The 24,893-nt window shown below is 37.7% G+C and overlaps 1 protein-coding gene across 4 annotated transcripts in view; it reads right to left on the reverse strand.

Annotated features, from left to right (window-relative positions):
* Positions 1 to 7,756: 7,756 nt before the first annotated feature.
* exoc3l2.S (exocyst complex component 3-like 2 S homeolog) overlaps positions 7,757 to 24,893 on the reverse strand; it is a 30,937-nt gene continuing 13,800 nt past the window's right edge. For all 4 annotated transcript variants that reach the window (XM_018233168.2, XM_018233167.2, XM_041575173.1 and 1 more), the window contains 10 exons: positions 23,938 to 24,092; positions 22,219 to 22,333; positions 18,079 to 18,189; positions 17,415 to 17,515; positions 15,117 to 15,221; positions 13,817 to 13,952; positions 12,580 to 12,702; positions 10,421 to 10,576; positions 10,187 to 10,308; positions 7,757 to 8,632 (listed from right to left, as the gene is read on the reverse strand). In XM_018233168.2, the coding sequence (XP_018088657.1) occupies positions 8,332 to 8,632; positions 10,187 to 10,308; positions 10,421 to 10,576; positions 12,580 to 12,702; positions 13,817 to 13,952; positions 15,117 to 15,221; positions 17,415 to 17,515; positions 18,079 to 18,189; positions 22,219 to 22,333; positions 23,938 to 24,092 (1,425 nt within the window). In that variant the 3' untranslated portion in view covers positions 7,757 to 8,331. The remainder of the gene's footprint in view (positions 8,633 to 10,186; positions 10,309 to 10,420; positions 10,577 to 12,579; positions 12,703 to 13,816; positions 13,953 to 15,116; positions 15,222 to 17,414; positions 17,516 to 18,078; positions 18,190 to 22,218; positions 22,334 to 23,937; positions 24,093 to 24,893) is intronic.

Here is a 24,893-nt window from a genome sequence, read left to right on the forward strand (position 1 = left end):
ACTTGTGCCTGCACTTTAGGAGAGAAATGCTTTCTGGCAGGTTGCTGTTTTTCCTTCTCAATGTAACTGAATGTGTCTCAGTGGGACATGGGTTTTTACTATTGAGTACTGCTTTTAGATCTACCAGGCAGCTGTTATCTTGTGTTAGGGAGCTGCTATCTGGTTACCTTCACATTGTTCTTTTGTTTGGCTGCTGGGGGGGAAAAGGGAGGGGGTGATACTCTAACTTGCAGTACAGCAGTAAAGAGTGATTGAAGTTTATCAGAGCACAAGTCACATGACTTGGGGCAGCTGGGAAATTGACAATATGTCTAGACCCATGTCAGATTTCAAAATTGAATATAAAAAAATCTGTTTGCTCTTTTGAGAAATGGATTTCAGTGCAGAATTCTGCTGGAGCAGCACTATTAACGGATTCATTTTGAAAAAATGTTTTTTTCCCATGACAGTATCCCTTTAAGCAGGCTTGTTGTTATTTATACTGTATTTCTTCTCTGTTTTAGTTCACACTAGTTGTCTTTTGTCAAACACTGATAGATCTGGAGGGATGCAATTTAAATGGTATTAACAACAGTATAAAATGTTTTCTTTATATTATACTGGTTTTTAGGTGAAACTTACTGCTTAACCCACCCTTCTATAATCTCCAGAAGCCTCACCTTCTGCTAAACACCTACAGAAAACCTGTCTTGACAATGAGATAGAGTAAGCTGCAAAGCCCTTATCCCTTGCCTGAAGTGGAGACTCGAAATGGAAGGTGAAGATTGTGATGCCTACCAATGCTGCCAAAGACATGTCAGAGAAAACAGGAGATTGATTAAAAAGCATCAGATATATTAATGTGAGTGTCCCTTTAATGACTTTCCTTGGAAAGCAGCATAGTTTAATGATGAGTTAAGGGGTCTCTTGAGAAGATGGACTAAAATATGGGCATCCTGTCTCCACCTTCACTTATTGGAAGGCTCAGTGAAACAAACAACAAAAGGTTCTTATCAAAGATGATCTTTCTAGAGGGCATTCCAGCAGCATGTATTTCAGTGTGTATTTAATAATAACACATATAATAGGCGCAGAGATAAACATTCCACAGTCCCAGTGACTTGATATAAACACCCATATAGGCTTATTAATATCAAGAGTGTTCCTGGCAAGCTCTTTCACTTTCACACCTGACAGTCTCAACAGGAAAGGACTAGCAAGAGGGGGGTGAGGCAAAAGAGTCAAAATAACTATGGGACACAGAAGAGAGGGCAAAAGTGGTCATCGGGATGATTTTCCGAAGTCGCCCGAAGCTTCCTCGTGAGGCAACTTTGGAAAATGAAGTGCTGCGAGTGCCATCCTGCTGGCGATTTTTCATTATAGCCGGCGGGAAGGTAGGGGAATACAGTTCGGGGAGATTAGCGCCCTGAAGAAGAGGCGATATCCCGAATCTGCCCGTGTGTCCTTACCCTAACCGTTGACTCTTTGGCTGTTCATGAACTACTGTTCCCAGCATTCTCATATGAAGGAGACAAAGGGGTCACTGACTGAGAATAGATGGGTCATGTTATATGAATATGAATTTATTTAGTAGCAATTGGTAGCAGTGATGTTAGGCACAATTATGGGCACATGATAAATAGACAAGTAGGTTAGACTACAAATTAGCTACACATAAAGGGAAAGTAAGAAATCATCCAATGATGCCACATATCTGGTTTATATACGCTGAGTGGCATCATGCATTTTGCCTGCACAAGTCCAGCATGAATATATGAATGGGCATATGGGGCATGTTCCCAGGGCCCATCTAAACATGAAGGTCACTTTTCATTTCCTACAATATATGCTGGCTGTAATAAAGTCATGTCACAATATAGTGTTTGCTGGTTTGGTGGATTCTGAATAATGCTCAGGTGGAACATCCCCTGTCACTTTTATTGGCTTAGGTGATACAAAAGGTGCTATGAATACAATCTAGCAAACATTATAAAGGCTGGTGGTTTCCAGGTAATGCTCATTATTCTGCACAATTTGCTGTATTGTATGCTTGCTGAAGGGTCACATGTAATGCCTTATAAAATGTGATCTTTATACATCTGTAGCTGTTGCTGTGCGTGTAGATGTATTTATGTTTTGTAATATACTACTGATATATATACTGCACATTCTGCAAGCAGAGAAATTCTATTTTTTATGTAAGGGCAGTACATTAGGCAGCACTTTTCAGAATGTGAATTGTCTACATCAATTCCTGTCCCACTGTTTTTCCTAATAATTTTTAGGTACAGTTCAAAAGAATAGGAATTTAAATACCATAAGAAATTAATAACGAAGACCAATCGAAAAGCTGATGTTGTGTTTCTGATGTACTGAGCAAGAGTGTGTGCACTGTTGATGCTAAAGTCCTCTGAGCTTCCTTACAAAAAAGTTAATAATTAATGCATTTTAGCCTAGCTGCTTAATATAGCAAGAGGAAATGACAGACAGAGATTCTTACATGGAGATTCTGTAAGCATAAACTGCAGCTTAAACAGAGACCTCATTGAGCAAAGATATATCTGGCTAAATATAGCTTTCTCTGAGCTAAAAATGAGGATTCTGATATAATACATCTGTTACGAAGGCAACCAAGACCCCTACACATATTCTGTTTTCCTTAGAATGAATCATTCTGAATCATAGCTCATAGTACAAATTGATCCAGGGACTGGTCCGATTGCCATATTGAGTCAGGATGGGGTTTTTTTCCCTCTGAGGCAAATTGGAGAGGTTTCACATGTTTTTTTTTTTGCCTTCCTCTATCAACTAGCAGTTAGGCAGGTTATATATGTGTGTGTATATATATATATATATATATATATATATATATATATATATATATATATATATATATATATATATATATGCATATGCAATAGCATTTATTATACTTATATATATACTTTAAAGCCTTTAGAGTGCTCCCACAACCCCCCTGTTTTGATAATATATATATGTATATATATATATATATATATATATATATATATATATATATATCAGTAACTTATAGCAACCAATAGGATCTTTGCTTTTGAACAGGTGACCAATAAATTCTCCCTACTGATTGGTTGCTATGGTTCTCTGCTTCTGGGCAAACTTAGTGTCTTTTATTACATAACCCCCATAGCCTTGAACTTGGTGGACCTGTGTTTTTTTTCAACCTAACTTACTATGTTACAGTATACAGTTAGATACAGACATAAACTGATGTTTGTTGGCCTCTTAAAGGGGATTTAAAGGCAAAAAAATGAAATCCAATTTTTATTCTTTAATGAAAAAGAAACCTATCTCCAAAATACTTAAACTAGAAAATGTGCACTGTTTTTATAAGAAACTTGACTATATGCAGTGAGATTCTCCCTTCAGTAACTTGCTCTGACTGCTGCAGATAGGAAACTTCAGACGGTCTCTAACTGCTCTGCAGGGAAACAATCATACTTTCATATGGCGGGGGGGGGGGGACTTTGCAGAACAGCCAGCGACCGTGTCGAGATTCATGTCTGCAGCAGTCAGAGAGAACAAGTACATAAAGGGAGAATTTCACTGAATACAGTCAGATTTCTTATAAAAATGTTAGACATTTTTTAATTACAGTATATTGGAGATAGGTTTCTTTTTCAGTTAATAAAGTAAAATGGTATTTCATTTTTGCCTTTTTACATTCTCTTTAATGTTTCCAACTCCAGCTGCTGGGACAAAGATCATGGAGCCAGATTTAAATAGATAAACTGGGATTCTATTTGGAGGATTTTTTTGCTGCAGCCACTGGTTCTGGAGAGTTGGAGAACTTTTGTATTAAACAATACAAAAACTATAAAATCCTTATTAGATTACATGACAACACAAGGACCCAGTGCAGTCCTCAAATTCTGATATCAGTCTTGCTGTATCGGCTTCTGGCAGATATTATTTGACTTGTGCTGTTTGATAATTTATGATGATCCCTAAGCAGCCCACACTGAGCATGTGCAGAGTCTTGGTCTTGCAGAGATGTTTAACAAAGTTACAAGATGATGACCCCCTGCGGCCAACTTTGAAAGCTTTGTTTAATTAGGCTTTTGGTGCAGTAAGTTTATGTTTAGTATACAAAATACAGCATTTCTAGCATTATTCTAATTTAGACTTTAGTTTCCCTTGAATGTAACACAAACCAAGAGACATAGGCATCTTCCGCTTCACCGTGACACAGACAGTCTTTCCTTTTCCTTATTTATGACATAGATAGAGGGTTATAGGCGTCTGTCCCTTTTCTTTACTAGGACACAGAAAGAGAGACACAGGCATCTGTTACTTCCCTTACATTGTGACACAGACCTGGGTGATTGTCCTTTTTTTCAATGTGACAAAGACAGAGGGACCAAGGTTTATGTCGTATTATTTTACTATTATGCAGACAGATGGACCTGGTCATTAGTCCCTTTCTCTCCAAAGACTCAGCAGTGCTTCTTATCATAGAAGGAACAATGAATAAGTTGGGACAGCTGAGGAGGACGAATGTTTCAGTGGTGGTCCTGACTGGTGAACTTTATTGTTATATGCTTGTGAAACAGGTTATCTTGCCCATGGTTTATGATAAGTATATGGCTGATTAACTTCTAGTCCCTACACTGAACAATAACACATTTATAAAGAGAAGAGAACAAACAGTGATCAAGATTATCCATATTCTATATGCAAAACAGCAAGTGGTCTAGAAAATAAGTTATATTTTGATTCAGGCTTTTATAGCATAACCTAGAAGCAAATGCTCCATCACTGTATTGTTAAAGAACAGCTTCAGTGGATCATCCTCTCTCACACCATATTCCCCATTTTTCTGCACACACCTGTTAGCATTGCAGAATTTGTCATTTATCATATGCTGACCAGCTGCTTTTACTTACCTTTTATTGGGATGCCACTCAACTGCTTTATTCAACTCTGCTCTAAATTATTTGCTAGTATAACCTTATCTCCAAATGCTTTATAGTCTCCCGCAGTCATGTCCCTACCCACATCCTCACATCTTTACAGCGTTACTTCCAAATTTGTAATCTTGGAAAAGCTTCTAACTGAAAGTAGGTTTACGGACTTGGACCCAACAGAGTTAGACTAGCTATTGTTATTGTTGTTATTAATATTAACACACATTTATGAAGTGCCACCATATTCTGCAGGGCAGTACAATAGAAGAGTGTATACATAAAACAAAGATTACAACAAAAACACAACCCAGGCATCAAAGCCTGAGAGCCATGGCATACATGATGACACACTTGGAGTCGGCTCTCACCAACAATTATGGGAATGAGAATTATTGCATTTTTTTAATTTGTGAGAATATGAGGGAGGGTGTCTTGACAATTTTAGACACAACAAATCACTTATAGTTTTGGTAAAATGACGGACTTGCACACAACAACTATAAGCTTTTCAGGGTGTGGAGGGTCCAACCCCTATTGTCTTTAACACTACATACACTTACAATATGTTTCTGCTTCAGTATGAAGTCATTGTTTGTAGATATAAATTGTCATGTCTTGTCCGTAAAAGTGCTGCAAGACACAATGGCCCTATATAAATAATATTGAGCTTCCACTTAGGAAATACATTTTTCAGACTGCTCATATCTTAACCAAACCAACACCAAAAATGTCAGCATACCATCAAACACAAAGCTCAGAATGCACAGCTATACTCTGCATGGTTGCATTATATTTTGCAGTGTTGCTTACAATACATCTTGGCTCAACAGAATGCTCTACTAATTAACAACGTATATCATACCATCATTATGTTGTGTCTAGGGTGCTTTGTTTATGTTCTCACTTTTTTTAATATCCTTTAACTTATTGTAATTACACTAGAACCCCCATTTTACGTTTCTCAGGGGACCAGAAAAAAATGGTGTAAAATCCAGGAAATTGTACAATCAGGGAAATGCATTATAATTAGGTGGGACCACAAAAAAGTAAAATCAGGGTAAACTTAAATCAGCAGATGCAAAATTGAGCTTTCATTTTATATCTGATGGTAAGCTTCTACATAGATACTGTGTGTTTTATATTAATGAAGATATATTCAGGAGTATGCATTAATTTTCTGTCTTATTCTAAGGGGCAGATTTATCAAGGGTCAAATTTCAAAGTACAAAAAACTTTGAAAATCGACCATCGGATTAAAAAACGTTGAATTCGAATATCGAATTCGAGGTTTTTCAACAAATTTGGCAATCCTGCGGTCGAATAAAAATCGTTCGATCAAACGATTAAATCATTCGAATTGAACGATACGAATGATTTTAGTGATCGATCTAAGGATTTTTATTTGATGTGTAAAGACTTAAAAGAATGTTGTAGAAGGTCCCCATAGGCTAACATAGCAATTCGGCAGCTTTAATTTGGTGAAGTATTGAAGTCGAAGTTTTTTTTAAAGAGACAGTACTTCAATTATCGAATGGTCGAATATTCAATGATTTTTACTTCGAATCGAAGTCAAAGTAAATTCGAAGTCATAGTATCCTATTCGATGGTCGAAGTATCCAAAAAATTACTTCGAATTTCGAATTTTTTTACTTCGAAAATTCCTTCGAATTCACTTCGACCCTTAGTAAATCTGCCCTTAGTAAATGTTTTTAACACCTTTAATTAAGGCTTCGCCGTATGGATTTACTTCCCTTCCTTTGTATATATAACATGTGATTATCCCAAGTTGATTGGTTCAAGAATGAACAGACTGGGTCTTGGATACGCAAAAAGTATTATCATTAGAGCAGCAGATGCAGTTGCACTTGGGCCCAACAATGTTTAGGGACACATGCGATTTAAAATATGTAATCATTTTATCACTGTACATTATCTTTTACGAAATAGGGGTCCGATAGTATTCCTTTAAAGGTTATATACCCCTATCTTTATATACCACTGTAAAGGCAGTCAAAGCCAATTTGTGGGTGTCAGATACTATGCCACTTACTTTAAGGAAAACATGGTATTCCCAATTGTTCCTGAAGTTTAGCTCCAAGCATTGTTTTCTGCAGGATGCTAAGAGTTAGAGCCAATGCCACTTGTTTTCCATCATACAGTGGTTAAACATCACTTTAGCACTTGTCACGTTCCTCCTGCCACAACATGTATACAAACAGGATACCCTCTTGACCTGTGACTCTGTCCCCTTCTGTATCCTGTTTATATGGCTATATCCCTTCTCTGACACCTCCCTTTCACCTCGAGTTCATGGAGAAAGCCTTCTAGAATCCAAACTGGAGGTGGAGGGGGTGGTGTTGGGCAACTGCCTTCACAGAATTTAATGACTTTGGAATGCTATCTGGAATGACGTTTCCTCTTCTCTACTATAAGTCATTATGTATACATTTGTCCTTTTCAATACCTTTGCTTTTGTTGCCCTTGCCTACTATCTGCAATTGCAACTAACTAATAGTTTAACAGTTCTGTTGGTCATCCCTTTCTTCTCTCTGGGTTATCACCCATTCTATCTCCATCCCTCCTTCTATTAATTCACTTCTTTATGCCATATTAACTTCTCTGACACTTATCCTCTTGTTCACCTGTTCAGCACCTGCTATTGTGCTGGCCTGTTTACTGTAGGTTCTCTATTTGTATTGCCTTAGTACATTCAGTCACTTTCTCCATCCCCTATCTCTTCTCATTCACATGTTCTTGTTTTGTTACTCCGTTTGAGATATAATTGCACAAATACAGCAAGCAACTGCTTAAGCCTGGTGTCAGGGAGGTACTGTTAAATTAACATTTATTAAAATTAATATTCATTGAATACCAGTTCAAATACATACAGAGAGTTTCATCTTGACAACAACATATACAACAAGGCAGTCAAAAGGCTGCTACTCAATGAGCCATAAAAAATAACCCTTAGGGCAGAGACACATGCTGCTATTTTGGGAGATTATTCGCCCAGTGATGAATCTCCCCAAACTGCCTTCCCACCAACTAGAATGTAAATCGCCAGTGGGATGGCACTGGGATCGCTTCGGAAAACAAGAATTGGTTTGTTGCTGGGCGACTAATCTCCCGAAATAGCAGTGTGTGTATCTGCCCTAAAGTTAATTGATGATAAAAAGTGCAGAACTACTAAAGCTTGGGCCATGTAGCTACATTCACAATCACCAAAGCACCAAGTTTTGTGTCAAATAAACCATAATAAAGCATTTACAAAAGGGCAGATGATGTTACAACATCTGCCAAAGATTATCTATCCCTCTTAAACAATGAGACAGATTTATATGTGATGTTCAGAATTAAAAAAAAAATTGAACACATATTGACTTATTTTTTTTTGTGGCCAGTACTAAAGATGATTGTTCTGCACCTCTGACCTCAAGCCATTAGATGCATTACTCCGAGTGCTCCTTCCCTGAAAGCTCAGCCTGCTCAATGTCCTGCGGCCCAGCTGAGAGGCCCTTGAGATATTAACATTAACGCAGCATGTTTCTCTGATAATTGGCACTTCTGAAAAAAAGCCAGGTGTTCCACGAGAGGTTGATAAACAATCCATATCTTGCAAATCATGGAGGACACCTAAGATCTCTTGTCTTTGGCTTGGATCCCAGAGTCCCCTTATATCCATTAAGGCCAATAGGTGATGTTTCCTAAAAAAAACATAAAACAAAGTTTTCCCTTCAAACTGACTCAAAAAAACTGAAAGCGTACTAAAATATACTTCCAATAAGTACCAGAAATGTGCGGTAAATCTTGAAATATAATTGTAAAGATGCACCGCCCATGTGTTTGTGAGTTGTGTGCCAAAGTCCATTGTGTGCTTTCTTTTGTTTATGTAAGTGTGTAATGAGCTTGAAACAAATGATAAGATCTGCAGATAATAAAGCTAATATTAGCACCCACACCTCTTTTCTTCCTGTTTACATAAATTAATGTAGACACTCCATGCAACACCTCTTGTTATTGGCTTGTTACAGGCCTATGTTAAAAAGAAAATAAAACCCCACGATTTAACATTAAAACTCCTGCTGCATGTAAGATTTTTATTGGAATGTCATCCTAAAATGTAATTATTAACCAAATAAAAGAAGACATAATGCTAAACCACTATGCAATATATATTTATTACAAATTTTCTATTTGTAATAGTGCTATTGAAAGTAAAGTTTGTCTGTCCCTTTCTATTCTCTGCCCTGATTGCTCAGACTGTGGAAACAATGTAAGACAAGCCATTAATGATGGGAGAAATTTGCGAAATGGCGAAAAATTCGCATTGAAGTCAATGGGTGTCAAAATAATTTTGACATGCGTCAATTTCTATGTGCGCGCCAATTTGTGTGCATCAATTTTTTTGACATGGTTGATTTTTCAACCAGAGAATTGATACCACTGTTTCACTAATTAATTTGCTTGCGGTGAAATGCAGAAATTTGTCGCAAATTTGTGTCTGGTGAATTTATTCGCCCATCACTACGAGGCAGCTGATTAACAGAGCTATCTTTGCTGGGGAATAAAAGGTGTCCATAGATGATATGATTTTTCTCTCCCAATTTTAGCAAATCCATCAAATTATCATGAGGTTAGTGGTCACTGAACGATCGCGCATCTAACGTTTTTTCCGTCCGACATCGGTCAGAATATCGATCGTTCAGGTTAGAAAATTTTCATTGTTCTAAGTTTATCCATTGTCCAATTATTTGCAGGGCCAAGCAGGCAACTACCCACAGTTCTCCTAGCTTCAACTAGACAATATTTCCTGAAATGGTCTTTTTTAGTTGTTGGACAAATCATACATTTAAATGATTGTTTCAGGATAAGCTTTGTCTTACGATAACGAAAAGATCTTTTAAAAATCTTAACATCTATGGCCACCTTTTGCAACATTGTTTTAAAAGTAGCAACAGGAGTTAAGCAAATGCTGCTTTCAATAGCAATTGTTTATACACACAACTTAAAAGAACTGAACATATTTGATAGATATACAGTATATTGGAAAGTTGACTTGCCCAAAGCTTGTAGTAAGTTATTTCCATTATTCTGAAAGACCATGCTGTTTTATAATATTTAAATTCAAACAATGCCTTGGGAAATTAATAGTGCATATAATATGGCAATCTTTAAATAAATGCATATACATCAATGGAATAACAGCTACTGTATGTCAGGGGACAGCAAATAGCACTTCAGGCTTTTTATATACTAACCTAAAGTCTGGGAAGTCAGAGACCAACATCCCAACCTCCATCTGCATTGATGCTGTATCTTCTAGCACTAATATCTCTGTGAGGCGTGGGATTACATTATGCAAGCTGGTCTGAGGGGATTCCTGTGGTAAAAAGAGAGGGTGTTATCACCATCAGCATCATGAAGTCATGACACAGGTAAGAGCAGGTAACTTTGAGCTGACAGAAGGTGATCAGTATCATAGTGGTAGTTACCAGTTTGTTGAAGATCTGCCCCAGCTGTCTGGCTTCATCTTTCATCTTGTTAGAGACCTTCCTCCGAGTCTTTGAAGTGTTGCAGATCATCTTGCCTTGTAAAAGTGGACGGACTAGCTCCAGAAAAACCCTTCGATGAAGTTCTGAAACAACGACCTTCAGAGGGCAATAAAAAAGTTAAATTACCCAGTGCCAGCTTGGTGTTCATTTTTAGTTGAACAGGGGCATGGCTGGGACTGAGACAGGAAAATTAAACTAAGGAAAGGACTCTTTAAAGGAGGTGTTCATCTTCACATAGACATAGCACTTTCTTTCTGCACCGAATGCAGGTGGAATGTAACTTAATGCATTCCACCTTCAACGCTTGCTTGCGCCTGAATGAGAACAGTAAGATTCGCAATAGTGGCTGCATTTTTTCCAGTATTCCGCTGCGGTGGAAAGCAGGTAAGATCCACCATTGGGGAATGCATATTGAAATGCCTATGTGTAAGGACCATAAAGGTGTAGGGTATACATAGATATACAAAGATATTCCTAGCAACATATAGAGAATGAGAAAACAAATGAACTTAGAAGTGAGAAAACATGTAGCAATAATGTTTCTAAAGCAAGTCAGTTTCCATATGAAATGTTTTGCTACAAACTTTATCAAACATTATGCACAAATTGTTTTTAATGTTGATTTTGCAGATTCAATTCCTTGAAAATGCATATCTTCTAATTAGGTTCCAGATTTCTTATTAAGATTTCATGAGATAAGCCATATATATGTTTTTTTTAATACAATTGAATTTGGGCCATTATGTGTTATGTAAAATGTCTGTGCCTGAGAAAACAGCACATTTAGTAAGCACAGCCACAGCTTTGGTCATGCAACTTTTGTAGCAGTCATTGATGAATCAGCTGTATTCATTCATTAAAGGTCTAAAAACCACTCCTTACCCCTGTTCATATTGGCACATAGCACCAGTACATCCACCAGTCTGTTCAGATTAAACACCCACTGTGGGGGTTATTTATTAAGCTCCGAATTTGATTATTAAGCTCTGACTTTTAAAGGGCAAAATACAGTTTTTTTTGGAGGAAAAAAATCAACTTTTTCAGGATTTATTAAAGTCTGATGGTATTAAAAGTCCTATGAAAAAAGTACTCCAACTCAGACCTGCCAAGAACATGTAAAAGTCAATGGCAGATGTCCGTTAACAATTGGAAGATTTTCTGAGTTGGGATGTGTTTCCGAAAAAATCATAGCTTTTGGGCAATTTTACAAAAAAATCATAGGAATCATAAAATCCGAAAAAATCTCAGGATTCTGGGGGTTTTTTACGATTTCATTGAGACTTTTTCCGCACAAGAAAATTTTTTGAAAAGTCCACTACTCCGACCAAATCCACACTGGGAAAAGTCAGTGTGAATTTGGTCAGAGTAGTTTTCAGAAAATAGTGAGAACTTTTTGGATTTTGATAAATAACCCACTGTGTGTAGGGGAAGCCTGGAGTGTTGAAGCTGGTGTTTTTCCAGCCTGGGTCAACTTTTGTCTAAAGAATTACACATGGATATTGACACCAAGCACTGGAAATTATGACATGCTGACCCCTGAATATTTTCTGAGGATCTTTTGTCTGGTATTTGTCAAAACACAAGCACAGACACATGTTGTAATTATGTTATCTGTAATGCTCTTGCAATTCTCCCCAGAGTTAAAAAAAAAAAAACAACAAAAAAATAAATATTCTACAATGTTAGCATTGTACACAAATATTCAACTGCTGTTATCAGTACTAACAAATGCCAAACTAGATGTAATCACTTTGCTTTCTTCGGTGCAGGAAACCCATGACAACGGTGTATTGAAATGTAAATCTATGTATTTATTACCAGTAATTAAAATCTTTGTTTGTGTTTACACCTTGTGTTTTAGCCAGTTGTTGTTGTGGTGGCACTAAATTGTGACTGCCTATAACATCTAGACAAATGTTTATAGAACTGGATGAAATGGACACTATATGCACAGGCAACATTAGCTGCTATTAGATGTTTCGAAGTCACCATATTTTAATCTTGAAACCTGTAAGATATCCTATTGTTTTTAAAAGACAATGCAATAAACCGAATAGAGTTGCAGTAATGAGACAAGGATGATATCACTGGCTCCATACCTGGAAAGGTCCCTGACTTATTTTGCGAAGTGCAGAAACCTGGTCTGTTAGGGCTGCAACCATCCCTTCACATGCATCTGAGCTATTCAGCCATCGACGTCCCAGAAGCTTCTTGGAGAAGGGCTATAGAGAGACAAAAATGAAAAACATTAAAGCTTAAGTAATAAGAGGAATTTCAAGAAAATACTTGAATACTGGGATACAATCGTTCTGAAAATGATGTCACTAGGCATCAAGTAACGCATATGGTTTTGAATTTATTAAAGGAACGCCAAAAAATTAAAGTGTTTAAAATGAAGGACAATATAATGTATTTGCCCGGTAAAACACCTGCCAAGCCCGGGGCCGGTATTACAAATTTACCGGCAATATAGTTGCCGGTAATTTGTAATACCCTTAAGAAAAAGCCCTTGGCCCGCCACCAATTCGCTCAGTACTTTTTTCAGGTTTCTGTCCATTGTGTGTTGCTCCGCCCCCCTTTTGCAGCACTGTGTGTGACTCCGCCCCCTTTTATATCACGGACCCACCCTTTTTGCTCCCGCCCCCCACCTGCCGGTAACATTTTTTAGAAAAGGTGGCAACCCTAGCAGCCATTGAAGCACAGGATACCAAGTAGAGAACGGATATCTGAAGAATCTGCTATCTGCTTTGTATCCTGTGCCTTTTCTCCTTTATCAGCTTTGAATGGCTGCCCCCATGGCTATACAGCAGCTTGTTTATATCCCCTATTGTAGAGATTCTGAAGCAAATTCACCAGTTTTGTCAGTACAGGGCAACACCTCATTACACACTACATCAGGAATCCCCAACCTTTTGAACCCGTGAGCAACATTCAGAAGTAAAAAGAGTTGGAGAGCAACACTAGCATGAAAAATGTTCTTGGGGTGCCAAATAAGTGCTGTGATTGGCCATTTGGTAGCCTCTATGAGGATTGTCAACCTATACTGAGGCTCTGTTTGGCAGTGCACCTGATTTTTATACAACCAAACCTTGCCGCCAAGCCAGGAATTAAAAAATAAGCTCCTCGTTTGAGGCCACTGGGAGCAACATCCAAGGGGTTGGAGAGCAACATGTTGCTCACGAGCTACTGGTTGGGGATCCCTGCACTACATTATATACTACACTTTCATTTGTTGGTGTTACTGTTCCTTTAAATAAATAAATAAATATGCGTTTGATGCAAGACTGTTGAAGGTAATTTCTTTTGCAAGATTCATACTACGTGGTATACTGATACCTTAAGATCATGAAGCACCTGATCGCAAATTGTCTTTGTGCCAAGGTTAATAATGCGATCAAGAGACTTCTCACTTTGCCGCAGAGGCTCCTCACCCTGTGATGAGTCAAATTGCGCCATACGATTTGCAAACTCCCTACATTAAATACAGAAAAGCGTAATAAATGAAATGGTCAGAAACAAACAACTGCTGTTATGACTTTACAAGACAAATTCTCTTAACAGCTGTCAGGGGATGCTGGGAGATGTAGATTAAAAATAAAATAGAACTAAAAATAGAATGGAATGTGATTGTTTTGTGGTTGGAGTTACGGGAAGAATATAAAAAAGTATAATAAAATTTAAAACATTATTATTTTTGGCAAAAAATATTGTTCTTGTTGTGGGAATAAAATAAAGGACCTTTGGCAGCATTTCAAATTGACTTCATAATACTGCAATTAGGTTGGCCATTTAATTACCATACATAACATGTGCACGTTGTCAAATGTCATCCTGGCTGTTCATTTAAGGAATATTTAATTTGCTCATGCCTATTGGAAAAGTAACGGTGATATGTTCTGCATTATAAAAAACATTATGACTATGTCAGTCAAATATGGAGGTAGATGGTCAACCAACTTGATCATTTCCAGCTGCATTGGGGATCTTAAGCTGGTTTTTTGGGCTGATTGTCATGCGATTGTAATCAGTTGATCTGGACAGTGTTGAAATGACTGCTGGGGTACCAGGTCTTTTCTGGTGGGTCATTTGCCCTTTCTGGAGCTCAGAGCATTAACTCTTTTCTATCTTTTACAGGTTATGCTAGTGTTTCTTTATTAACACCAGTGAGAAAGATAGGAAAGAGATCATTTAGGAGTGTGAAATGGGGTCAGGGAAATTACCGCCAATGTTATCTGTGACTACATTTCCAAACGATCGGATCTCTCTCCGATATCAGGCTGATCCGATCATGGGCCCTAGGGCCCAACAATCGGATCAGAATGGAAGCAATATGAGTAGTCGGATCACGGGACTGCTTCAACGAACAGATGAGACCGACCGGATTTTTTAGACTGCCCAATCAACATTTGGCTGACTTTCGGCCAGATATCGATCGGGGAAGCCCATTGGATGGCTCCACACATGGGCCAATAAGCTGCCGACTCGGTCTGTCTGCAGCTTTTATCGGCCCGTGTATGGGGGGCCTTAAGTTGTACCAGGATCTTACCACTATAACACACAAGTTTTAATAACACTTAAGACAAAACCAGTAAGATTGTGTCAAAAGATGTTCTTCTACTCATGTGAAGCATCTCACCTGAAAGGAGGGCAGCAGTTCACTATGCCAATTATCCTATAAATATAAGACTCTGAAGTCACTCCATTTTGCTCTGCATGAAATTGTTCCACTGCTTTCTGGAAGCTGTTGCAAGGAACAAATACATTAGATAATCTGTTAGTTATTTCATCCACATCTTTTGAACAACCACAGCACTATGTATGAACTGCAAATCCAAAGTCAACTGCTCAAGTTTGATGGTATAAGCAGTATTATAAGCTGTGTGAGTGGAACCCCCCCCCCTCCACCAACAAGGCTTGAATTAGGCCACCATTTAAGTAAAATATCCATAAGTCTCAAAAGTGCAGCAACTCATATTCTCAAGCAATAAACACCAATGACTTGTCACGCCCTGGCCATATCAAGCATTTTGTATCGTACCGTCAGAGCTACAAAATGCTATGGTTACAAGACACTTGTACCTCTTGTACCTCTTTTAGCACGCTCCAATAAGATACTTATTGTTATATTGATGGGGTGCAAATGATTGTATCATTCCCATATTGTCCCAAGAGCAGATTGGACAGTTTTAAGAAATTTTCATTCTGAAATTCTGAAATTCTGAAATTGGTCAGTGGATGGGACAAACCGATAATTATTATTGAATTATCTTTCACTGCACATGCCTTTTGGGAAACTAAACAAAGGAACAGATATTGTTCAAACGATCGTTAAGACGATAGGATTGTTCACAGAGTGCCAACTAAATCTGCCTGTGTATGGTCATCTTAGATGTCTAATCAGAATATTGGTCACTCCCCTTCACTAATGTCTCACTGGTGTTTTTTCTTAAGTTTTGTCAGGTGCATGCACCATGCAAAACGCATCCTAGCTCAGCTTCACAAGAATTTGGGCAGGTTTAAAGCTTTTATCCCCTGATGCACCATAATGTTTAGTGCATCAGTAGATGAGGAAGTGAAGAAGATATACATGTTACTTATGTTACCTTTAATTTCAAGGCCTTTAAACAGAATTAAGTTGATCTATTTTATTTTATTATGAGTATTTAATGTGAGCATGGGCTTTTGCAAAAATAAAAGAATATAAAAGAAAAAATATGTCAGGAGCACCTGACTTCCTATAAATAAAGCAGAATTGGGCAAATACCCATTCCCCCACATCCTGAAATCATCCATTCAGCTACATTGTAGTACATTCACATTAACAAATGCAAAGTGTAAACTCCCATTGTAATAATGTGCAAGGCTTAAAACATACAGAACACAAAAGTACAATGGGTTTTTGAACTTTATAAGCCACCAAGCTATTGAGCGGGAATTGTACTCTTTTTTTACTGTACCCTCTAAATCGCATGCAATTAAAACAATAAAATATAGAAGTACAACTTTTAATTGGGAGTTTTGCATCCAAATTCACCACAAAATTATTTGGTCAATTTGGCCAGGCACAATTACAGTGATTATATACAGTGATTATAGGGAAACTATATGCTGCATTGTTTTTTGTTTGTGCTGAGCATTGCTGGACTTTAACATATGGCATATGAGTGTATCAATAGCCAACTGCAACACTGATTCTCATATATTCTTTTACCACTTTAATCTGTAACTGCCCAAATCAGAGCCAAGTCAGAGCCAGAGCCAAATAAAGTCACTTTTCTTAAAAAAAAAGTCACAGCTGCACCTTTATTTGAGGGGGCTACACAGTGAGCTTGGGTGGTGACCAATCATTCCCAATCAGGTAGAAATCTGGTGAGTTGAGGGGAGAAGAGGCGTTTAAAATCAGGGATTAGGAGATGGGATTGGAGGAGACCAGATTATCTCTGGTAAAAGGAGACAGAAACAGCTATGTTCTTTGACCTGTCAGCACAGCCACAAAACTGATATGATATGATATGCTAAGAAAGTTGCCATTGAAGCAGCCACCTGCATATTTGGTTAATCAATAAGATCAAAGAACAAGAGCCCTCAATGAGACCTTCTTTGCCCAAGCCAAGCAGTGATAGAGTTGCTGGTGGATTAGTAAGGAACCATTAATGTATGAGAGCAAGTGCAAGGCCTGGGATAGTGGTTCATCTTGCAGCCAACCCAACATCCACAAAAAACAGGGACCTTGCCTTTCCCTTGACCTGAAATAGACATATACTTGTTTATAATGTTAAAATGTCCATTCTGTGGTCTATAGGATGCCATCAGGTAAAGATTCTAGATCACAGCTGGAGGACCACAAATGGGACATCCCTGGGTTTACAGAAAAGGGTCTACAATTTGCACTACATTGCACTGCATTATTTACCATTTTCCTCATGCCAGTTACCTTTGTAGGAAGTCAGAGAAGCATCGTAAACAGGACTGAGACATAACAATGCCAAACCCTTTACTGATTACAGGAGCACGTTCTACATGTGGCTTCATAATCTACAAGACAAAACAAAATGCCTGGTCCTGTAAGGTGAAAGGGCAAATTGCTATTACATCTTCAGAAAATTAAGAAAATGGAGGGGAAAAAACTATTAGGCTAATTATTGTCACAAAGAGCTCTAGTGCCATTTTTCATGCCTGAACTTTGTTTATGGTGTATTGGACTGCAAATGAGCTAGTGGTTTCAAACTGTTTGTAGGTTTCTAATCCATCAGTCTAGTAACAAATATGTCTACAAATCCTACCACACAGCTGCCCCATGATCCTTGTAGTCCAGTTCCCACTGTAACCCTGTTTACTGGTCACTGATTTATTTCTGGGCCCCAGATGGCCTTTCTAGTTATAGTCAGATATTGACACATTTAATCATAACAGATAAAACTGCAGTGCATTCCCATGCCACACACTGCCACTGCTTCTGACACCTGCAATCAGTTCACACAGACCTATGCTTTTTTTAGATCTAAAATCTCAGTTAAGTGAACTTCACCTTTTCTTTGGATAAGAAAACAGATTTCTGTAAGATACAGGTGCAAATTAAAATGAGTTTATACAGCTACCTGGATGGCGCGCATACTAAAAGTTGACTGGATGTCATCAACTTTGTGCTCCTTCTTCCAATGCTCTTGCTCTGTTCGCAGCTCCTCCTCTAGTCTCTGTGATATACGGAGCTGGGGTTGGAAAGAAAGAAGTTGTTATGGAATGGAATAAATTGAGCACCAAACACAAGCACACAGAGGCAATATCCATGAAAGAAATATATGGATAATTAAATGTTAATGAACATCTGAATTAAATTATCAGATGCATTTAAAGGCATGTTCTCCAAGGTTTGGGAATATACATTTCTATAAAGCTGTCAATATGGGCAATTTTTATTTATACTGCCCATCATCTTTCCATGTGTTTGCAACAAAACAACCAGAACTTCATAAGAAATATTAATAGATCCCTTGGTATTTCAGCAGACAATACTCTGGGCATGCATTGCCATATTGGTTCACCTTGATCAGTCAGATTTAGTACACTTCAATCCCAGAATCCCAGAAAACCCCAGATTAATTTCACATGCTGTTTCTTTAATGGTTCTTTTAGCCACAAGGTTAGAGAACCTAGAAGCTCCCATTTGTGTATATTCAGTTTGACCATATTTTCACCATAGCATTCATGTTACTCCACATGTTAGAAGAATGAATACTCCTAGCTAATGAAAACTGCTTTTGTTTCTGGTAGACCAGTGTTTCACAAACCATCATGGGAAGGGGGTACAGTTTAAATGGCACCCTGCTGTATATAGAAATGGATTTAGATGGATACAGTCTGTGCAAGCTAAAATATCTAATGTGCCAATCCCATTCCCCTTAAGGCATGAAATTTGGGAAAAGTTTTGGACAAATTGAACAAATTTGGGTGGAATTGGGTTTGGGTATTTTTTTAGTTTGAATATTGATAAGTATTTTACATAATCCCTTTTCTTAGGCCATGGTTGGGGAAATGCCAGGTGAGAAGTGTCAGGAGCGCCAGCAAAAGAAAATGTTGTCTTTTCCTGTACTGAAATGAGTCCTAAAATATCCCTGTGTTTCTACACTGTGTTTCCTGTTTTAGTGTTAATGAAAATGTCAGTGTAAATGAATGACACTTGACAGAATCATGCAAGGCTATGGTGAAAAATAGTTTGAGAACTAGTGGTCTATATTACACTGAAAACTAATTGTAAGTTTAACTTTACAATGAACTTCCTTTTCACCTTCCCTTTGTAACAATACACAATCTAATCTGACATTTACAGTATTTCATTGCATGTTATGCATTTTCATGAACTGACATATATATATATATATACAGCGAACTTCCTTCCACCTCTTCTCCTCCCCCTCTATCTTCCCCTTTCCCCTACCCTCCCTCTGTAAAACAGATATGGGGGAATGTAATAAAAGTCGGTAACGGAAAAAATATTTGCAATGTCAAAAGTTATGCCTCTGTGAGAGCAAATTTTCCTTTGCGAGTATTTAATATAGCTTTTGTGATCCCTGGAAACTGTTTAGCGACCACTTAGGACAGTGAAAGAAGGTTTGCGAATTTTATAGTTTGCGCCAGTGCGCAGTGAATGTAATAAAACTTCTTACTGAAAAAGTTGTTATGTTTGCTCCAAAAGATTACGACACCTTGAAGCACTTCTTAAAAGTGGGCAATGTGCAATAAAGATTCGCAATGGGCAATAAAAATTCGCAATGCAATAACAGTTTAAGTACGAATATTACATTGCGAAATGCAAATTTTTCTTCTGATTTGTGCAAATTGTTTTGCTCTTTGTGAATTTTATTACATTCCCCCAATAGGCTATGCTATAGGGTGGGGCAGAAAGGGCATTTGGGATAACATCAGTAGAAACACTATAGATACATTTAGTTGCACTAAATAAATTACTGGCTTCTGGAATTCTGGGCGCTGGGAGCAGTCATGTGGTCTGACAATAGTGTGATGCCATTAGGTGGCACAATGACTTATAGGGTTGCACTGGGTGCACAAATCTGTCTGGTTCTGACCTGGGCACTATTTGCAAAGAGTATCTCATTTACTAACACTGGGCAAATTTTAAATAAGTGCAGTAACTCCCGAAAAAAACACATTTTTACTTTAAACATTCTTCCTGCAGGTGCCTGGTAAAGCTAATCATGATCGGCTGCTACAATTTATCTGCAAATCTGCCCAGTGCGAAACAACCCAACAAATACAGTCCTTGCGCTTTCGTTTGGTTGCAATAAGCACCATCACATCCATCTTGCGGCTTCTGTTGAATCACATGAAGAGAACAATGTCGTTTTGTAAATAATAATAATGAGTGTATCTAAAGTGGTTTGTATCAATAGGGGCAGCAGATGCACCAAAAATAAATGTATGTGTTTTGCCACATTGGCTGCATCTCCACCTGCCTGTTATAATGCTGGAAATATGTCTAGTCTTGTATTAAAATATTAAAAATATTAAAATACTACAGCAGGCATAAATAAGAGCACAGAAATTCAAGATACTAAATGTTACACCATGCCTCCTCATTTCTGAGCATAAAAATATTCAGGTGTGATTTGCCCATAAGGAACTATATACTCCTGTTTTCTGCATATGAATGAAATTGTGCTGATATTGTGCTACCGATTGTTTATATTAATAATAGCACTTCCTGCTTTTCATTTACAGCACACAGCGCTGAGTCTAAGTTTTTATACTGCTCACAGCCTGCCACCAACTCCTCTATCTCTCTACTCCACTGCAACTATGAATTTCATTATCTTCTTTACCCTCTTTTTCAATTTGACTGTAAAATCCTGGTTGGTTGACATTCAGATTGCTCTATCTAAAGCCTCTTGCACACAGTACACAAATGTGGAGATTTTGGCATGAAAATGCATATGTTTGCATTTACGCTATGGGTAGGGTTGCCACCTTTTCTGGAAAGAAATACCGGCCTTCCTATATATTTATATTTTTTCCCTATTAATAACATTAGGATCAACCATAAATTTTACTGGCCAGGCCAGTAAAATACCGGCCAGGTGGCAACCCCAGCTATGGGAGAGGATGGCCTTTTCTTTGCCTGTGTAGAAAAACTAACACCAATCTTCCCTGGGACCAAGTGTACAATTAGCTGAAGGAAAGCAGACTCTTGGAGGCCCATGTTTTAAAGTCCGAATTTATCTCAATATTATCTGAAAAAAACTCAGACCAAATCCGTACAGGTTTTTGCTCTGTATTTATCAATACACATTCCATAAAATTTTGTTTTCTGGAAAAAATCTAAATTTTACAAATTTTTCTGAATTTCCACCTAAATACTCAGATTTTTTTTGGATTTTTACCCGAAAACCCAGAAAACGGATTATTGCACAAAACCCAGCGCAAAACATATTTGGGACGTCTCCCATTGACTTATATGCAACCTCGGCAGGTCTGAGATGCCAGATATTTGGATCCTGACTTTTTTCCATCCACGGGGTATAATACATTTTGAAAAATTTGTGTTTTTTAAAATTCTGATTTTATACTATAAAAACACAAAATTTTCAGATTTTCTGCATTTGGAGTTTAGTAAATAACCCCCATAAAGAGTGGGTTAAAAAGAGTTAGAAGAAGAGAAATTGCACAGGAATGAAAGTAGAAAGAAAAATGAAAGATCAGCAAAGACTAAAGTAAAGATTTGACAGCAGAACAGAAAAATAATTGGGTGATGCAGAGAGCAGGAAAGAAAAGGGAAGAGATGTAGAAGTACAGTGTAGAGATAAAGGAATCGAAAGGAATAACAAAGAGCTCATAATTAGATCTCAGAATAGAAAATGCGTGGACTGATACAGCAGAAGTTGTGAGAAAAGAACCAAAAGAAAAATGGAAATATGGGGGAGAAAAAAATTATAAATAAATGTAGTATATCTATGGTGGATGTCAAAAAAGTGGATAGAATGAGAAGAAGAGCTTGAAGAGCAAAACAGGAGACAAGAGATAAGTTGAGATCAGAAGTGAGGAGAAGGGGAATGTGTACGGAGGAGAGAAAAGCAGAGGTGGGGTATGCTATTTGCGTTATAGGGTTTATCATTAAAGAGGAGCATAATATTTAAACCCAAATCACCTAATTACTGAGTGTAAGATTAACAGAAGAGTATAATTACCATGGATGGAAATAAGAGAGTCTTTCAGTAGTTAGTTACCTGCACTGCATTCACACATTGCTGCTCCAGCAAACTCCTAGTCTGAGGAGATAAAAGGGTTCCCAGCTCCAGAGGATTTACAAGTGGAGAGATCTCAGGCCGAGAAAGGACATCCCTGAAAAGAAGAAAGTGAATTTAATACATTAAATGGAGGTCCATAAAGGTTATTGTTCTATATACCTCAGCGAGGGGATTCCCTGTTTGGAGTGAAGGAGGCTAAAAAATGTCTAGTGGTCCAGTAGGAATCAAGGATTGGCCAGGTGTTATAAAAGAGTAGGGTTAGGTGTCAATAAAATGCCACAGAAGGCGATCAGCCTTTTTTTTCATTCTTTTCCTCAGAATGCTACTGACTTCATGAGGCTCATCTTCTTTTGCAAATACAATAGGCTGGTAATTTGGGAAAAGTGATGATAATGGGGTTTTTTAAAATTACCTTTGTCTTAACATTTTTGTATAAAACAAGGAATACAACTCTTACCTTCTTTCTTATTGCTAGTGCAAGGTGAAAGAATTTGCAAACAGATTGAAGGATGGAAAGCAAAATGAGTCTCAGAAATATAGACACTGCAGAGTTACCTTTGGGGACACTGTGCTGACACTCACAGGGTTCCCCAACTTAGGCATACTAATGCTGCTATAATTGATACAGTACTTGCTATAATTCCATAGATACTACTGAGAAATGGATCAACTAATAAGGCATATTGTAAACGTTCAGGATCAGCACCTGGATTGGTGACTGGAATATTAAAACTTTAAACTTCAATTTTGGAAAAATGGTCTAAAAACATCAATTGAAATCAATTGAAAAAAGTTTTTATTTCTGGTGAACAATCTGAAAACAACTGAACAGAAAAAAAGTGTTTGGAATGTGATCAACTCCTTTAAAATGTTGTATTGTAATACTCTTTATTAATGTACACCTCAGATAAATGCAAAGGTAGGTCAGGGCTGGGTCTGGTGAATCTTGAAGCTTTGTGAAAGCATTTTGGCATCACTACTGCAGCTGAGAAGCAGTAGAGATTTTGTTGTTTTTTTCTAGGAATATAAATTGACAGGGAAGCTGGGGTATGCAGGTTATCAATTTAAATGTTGAAAAGGCTAGGGTTTTAGCTAGGGGCATATGGCTTAAAGAGAAAATAACTTTGTCTGAGTTGCAGACACCCCAGGGGCATCCTCAGTTTTGGTGACAGGGGGATACCCATGGGGTAGAATATTTAATATAAGATTGGCAAGTTAGTTGATTTTTTAAAAGGTTATGTGCAATGGTTGGAAGGAATAGTAATAAACTAAGAGGGAAATTTACTAAAGTGTGAAGTGGCAAAAATTCGCCAGCGTGACATCATTTCGGCACTTCGCCGATTTACTAACGCTAGCTGGCATAAATTCGCTGGCGTAATTTCGCCAAGGAGATACACTCTGGCACAACTTCACCCTCTAACGCAGGCAAATTTTCAGTAGTGTTATTACGCAAATTCACTAAGTTTTTGATATATTTTGAATGTTACCTCTATCGCCAGACTTGCCTTCGCCACCTCAGACCAGGCCAAGTGCAATAGAGTATATAGGAAAATAGTTGAAAATTTTTCTAAGTCCCAAAAAACATTTAGGGCTCAATGTATGGTATGTTCTTTTTGGGGTTACAAAGACAGAAACTTACAGTTTCCCTGATTTGTTTGTACTGACCCTACACAAGACACAAGCAAATTTGCAACTAACCTGTAATAGACATTACTGTTCCAGTCTAGAATGAAGTATATTTCATTGGTCTCAAGGTTGCGCTGAGCTGTTGTACTGAGCCAGTCTGATATTCCACTGTGATAGGCAGAGAGGTAGACTCGGAAAACTTCAAAATCTCTTGGGTAAGAACAAACCTAGGGGACAAAAAAGAGAAGGGTTATTGAGGTTGAGTCATATTTAATTTGACTTTTTCTGTCTGAAACAGTGTAGTTCTGCAGAGACATAGGAAGCCTTTCATTACTGAATTACCAAGCTGGAGAATTATCTCTCCATGTGAGTGGTTCCAGTCACTTCATACCTGCATCAAATAACCTTGGGTGCATTTTAATCAGGAATTCAGACTGGACTCTGCCTTTTTTAGCTGGATTCAGATTCAACCAAATCCAATTACCTGGCTGAACCTAATCAGAATCCTATAAATCATGACTTTTTGTCACACAAACAAGGTATGTAAAGTAAAATTTTAACCTCTCACTCAGCGCACGGTTCTCTCTCTATCACCCCTATTTAGGGTTCAAATTCAGATCAGTATTCGGCCAAAACATAAAATAGTGGATTCGGTGCATCCATAATTTTAATAAACTTTATTGTTAATTTCATACAACAAAAAGTGCAAAGTTTGGTGTAAGTATGGTGTAAACATAACCTCAGATTTATAATGGTGCTGCTTAAGAATCTGTGGTGCCTTATCTATGAATGTTAATTTTCCAAAATAATGCCAAAAAATTTCATCATTTCATCCGAGCCTGAAACGTTAGGCTGTAAGCTCTGCAATAAAAACATTTTTATTTAAGTAGTAAGACCTGTGAGTGCGGATCTTCTTGGATTTCTTGTGGATAAAATTATGGATACTGCACCCATGCATATGAACTTTCTATTCGAGAATGCCGGCTTTCCTTGGTATTATATATATTTATATAAATAATGGATATGTG

The sequence above is a fragment of the Xenopus laevis genome, chromosome 8S (genome assembly GCF_017654675.1).
Source record: "Xenopus laevis strain J_2021 chromosome 8S, Xenopus_laevis_v10.1, whole genome shotgun sequence".
NCBI classification, from domain to species: domain Eukaryota; kingdom Metazoa; phylum Chordata; class Amphibia; order Anura; family Pipidae; genus Xenopus; species Xenopus laevis.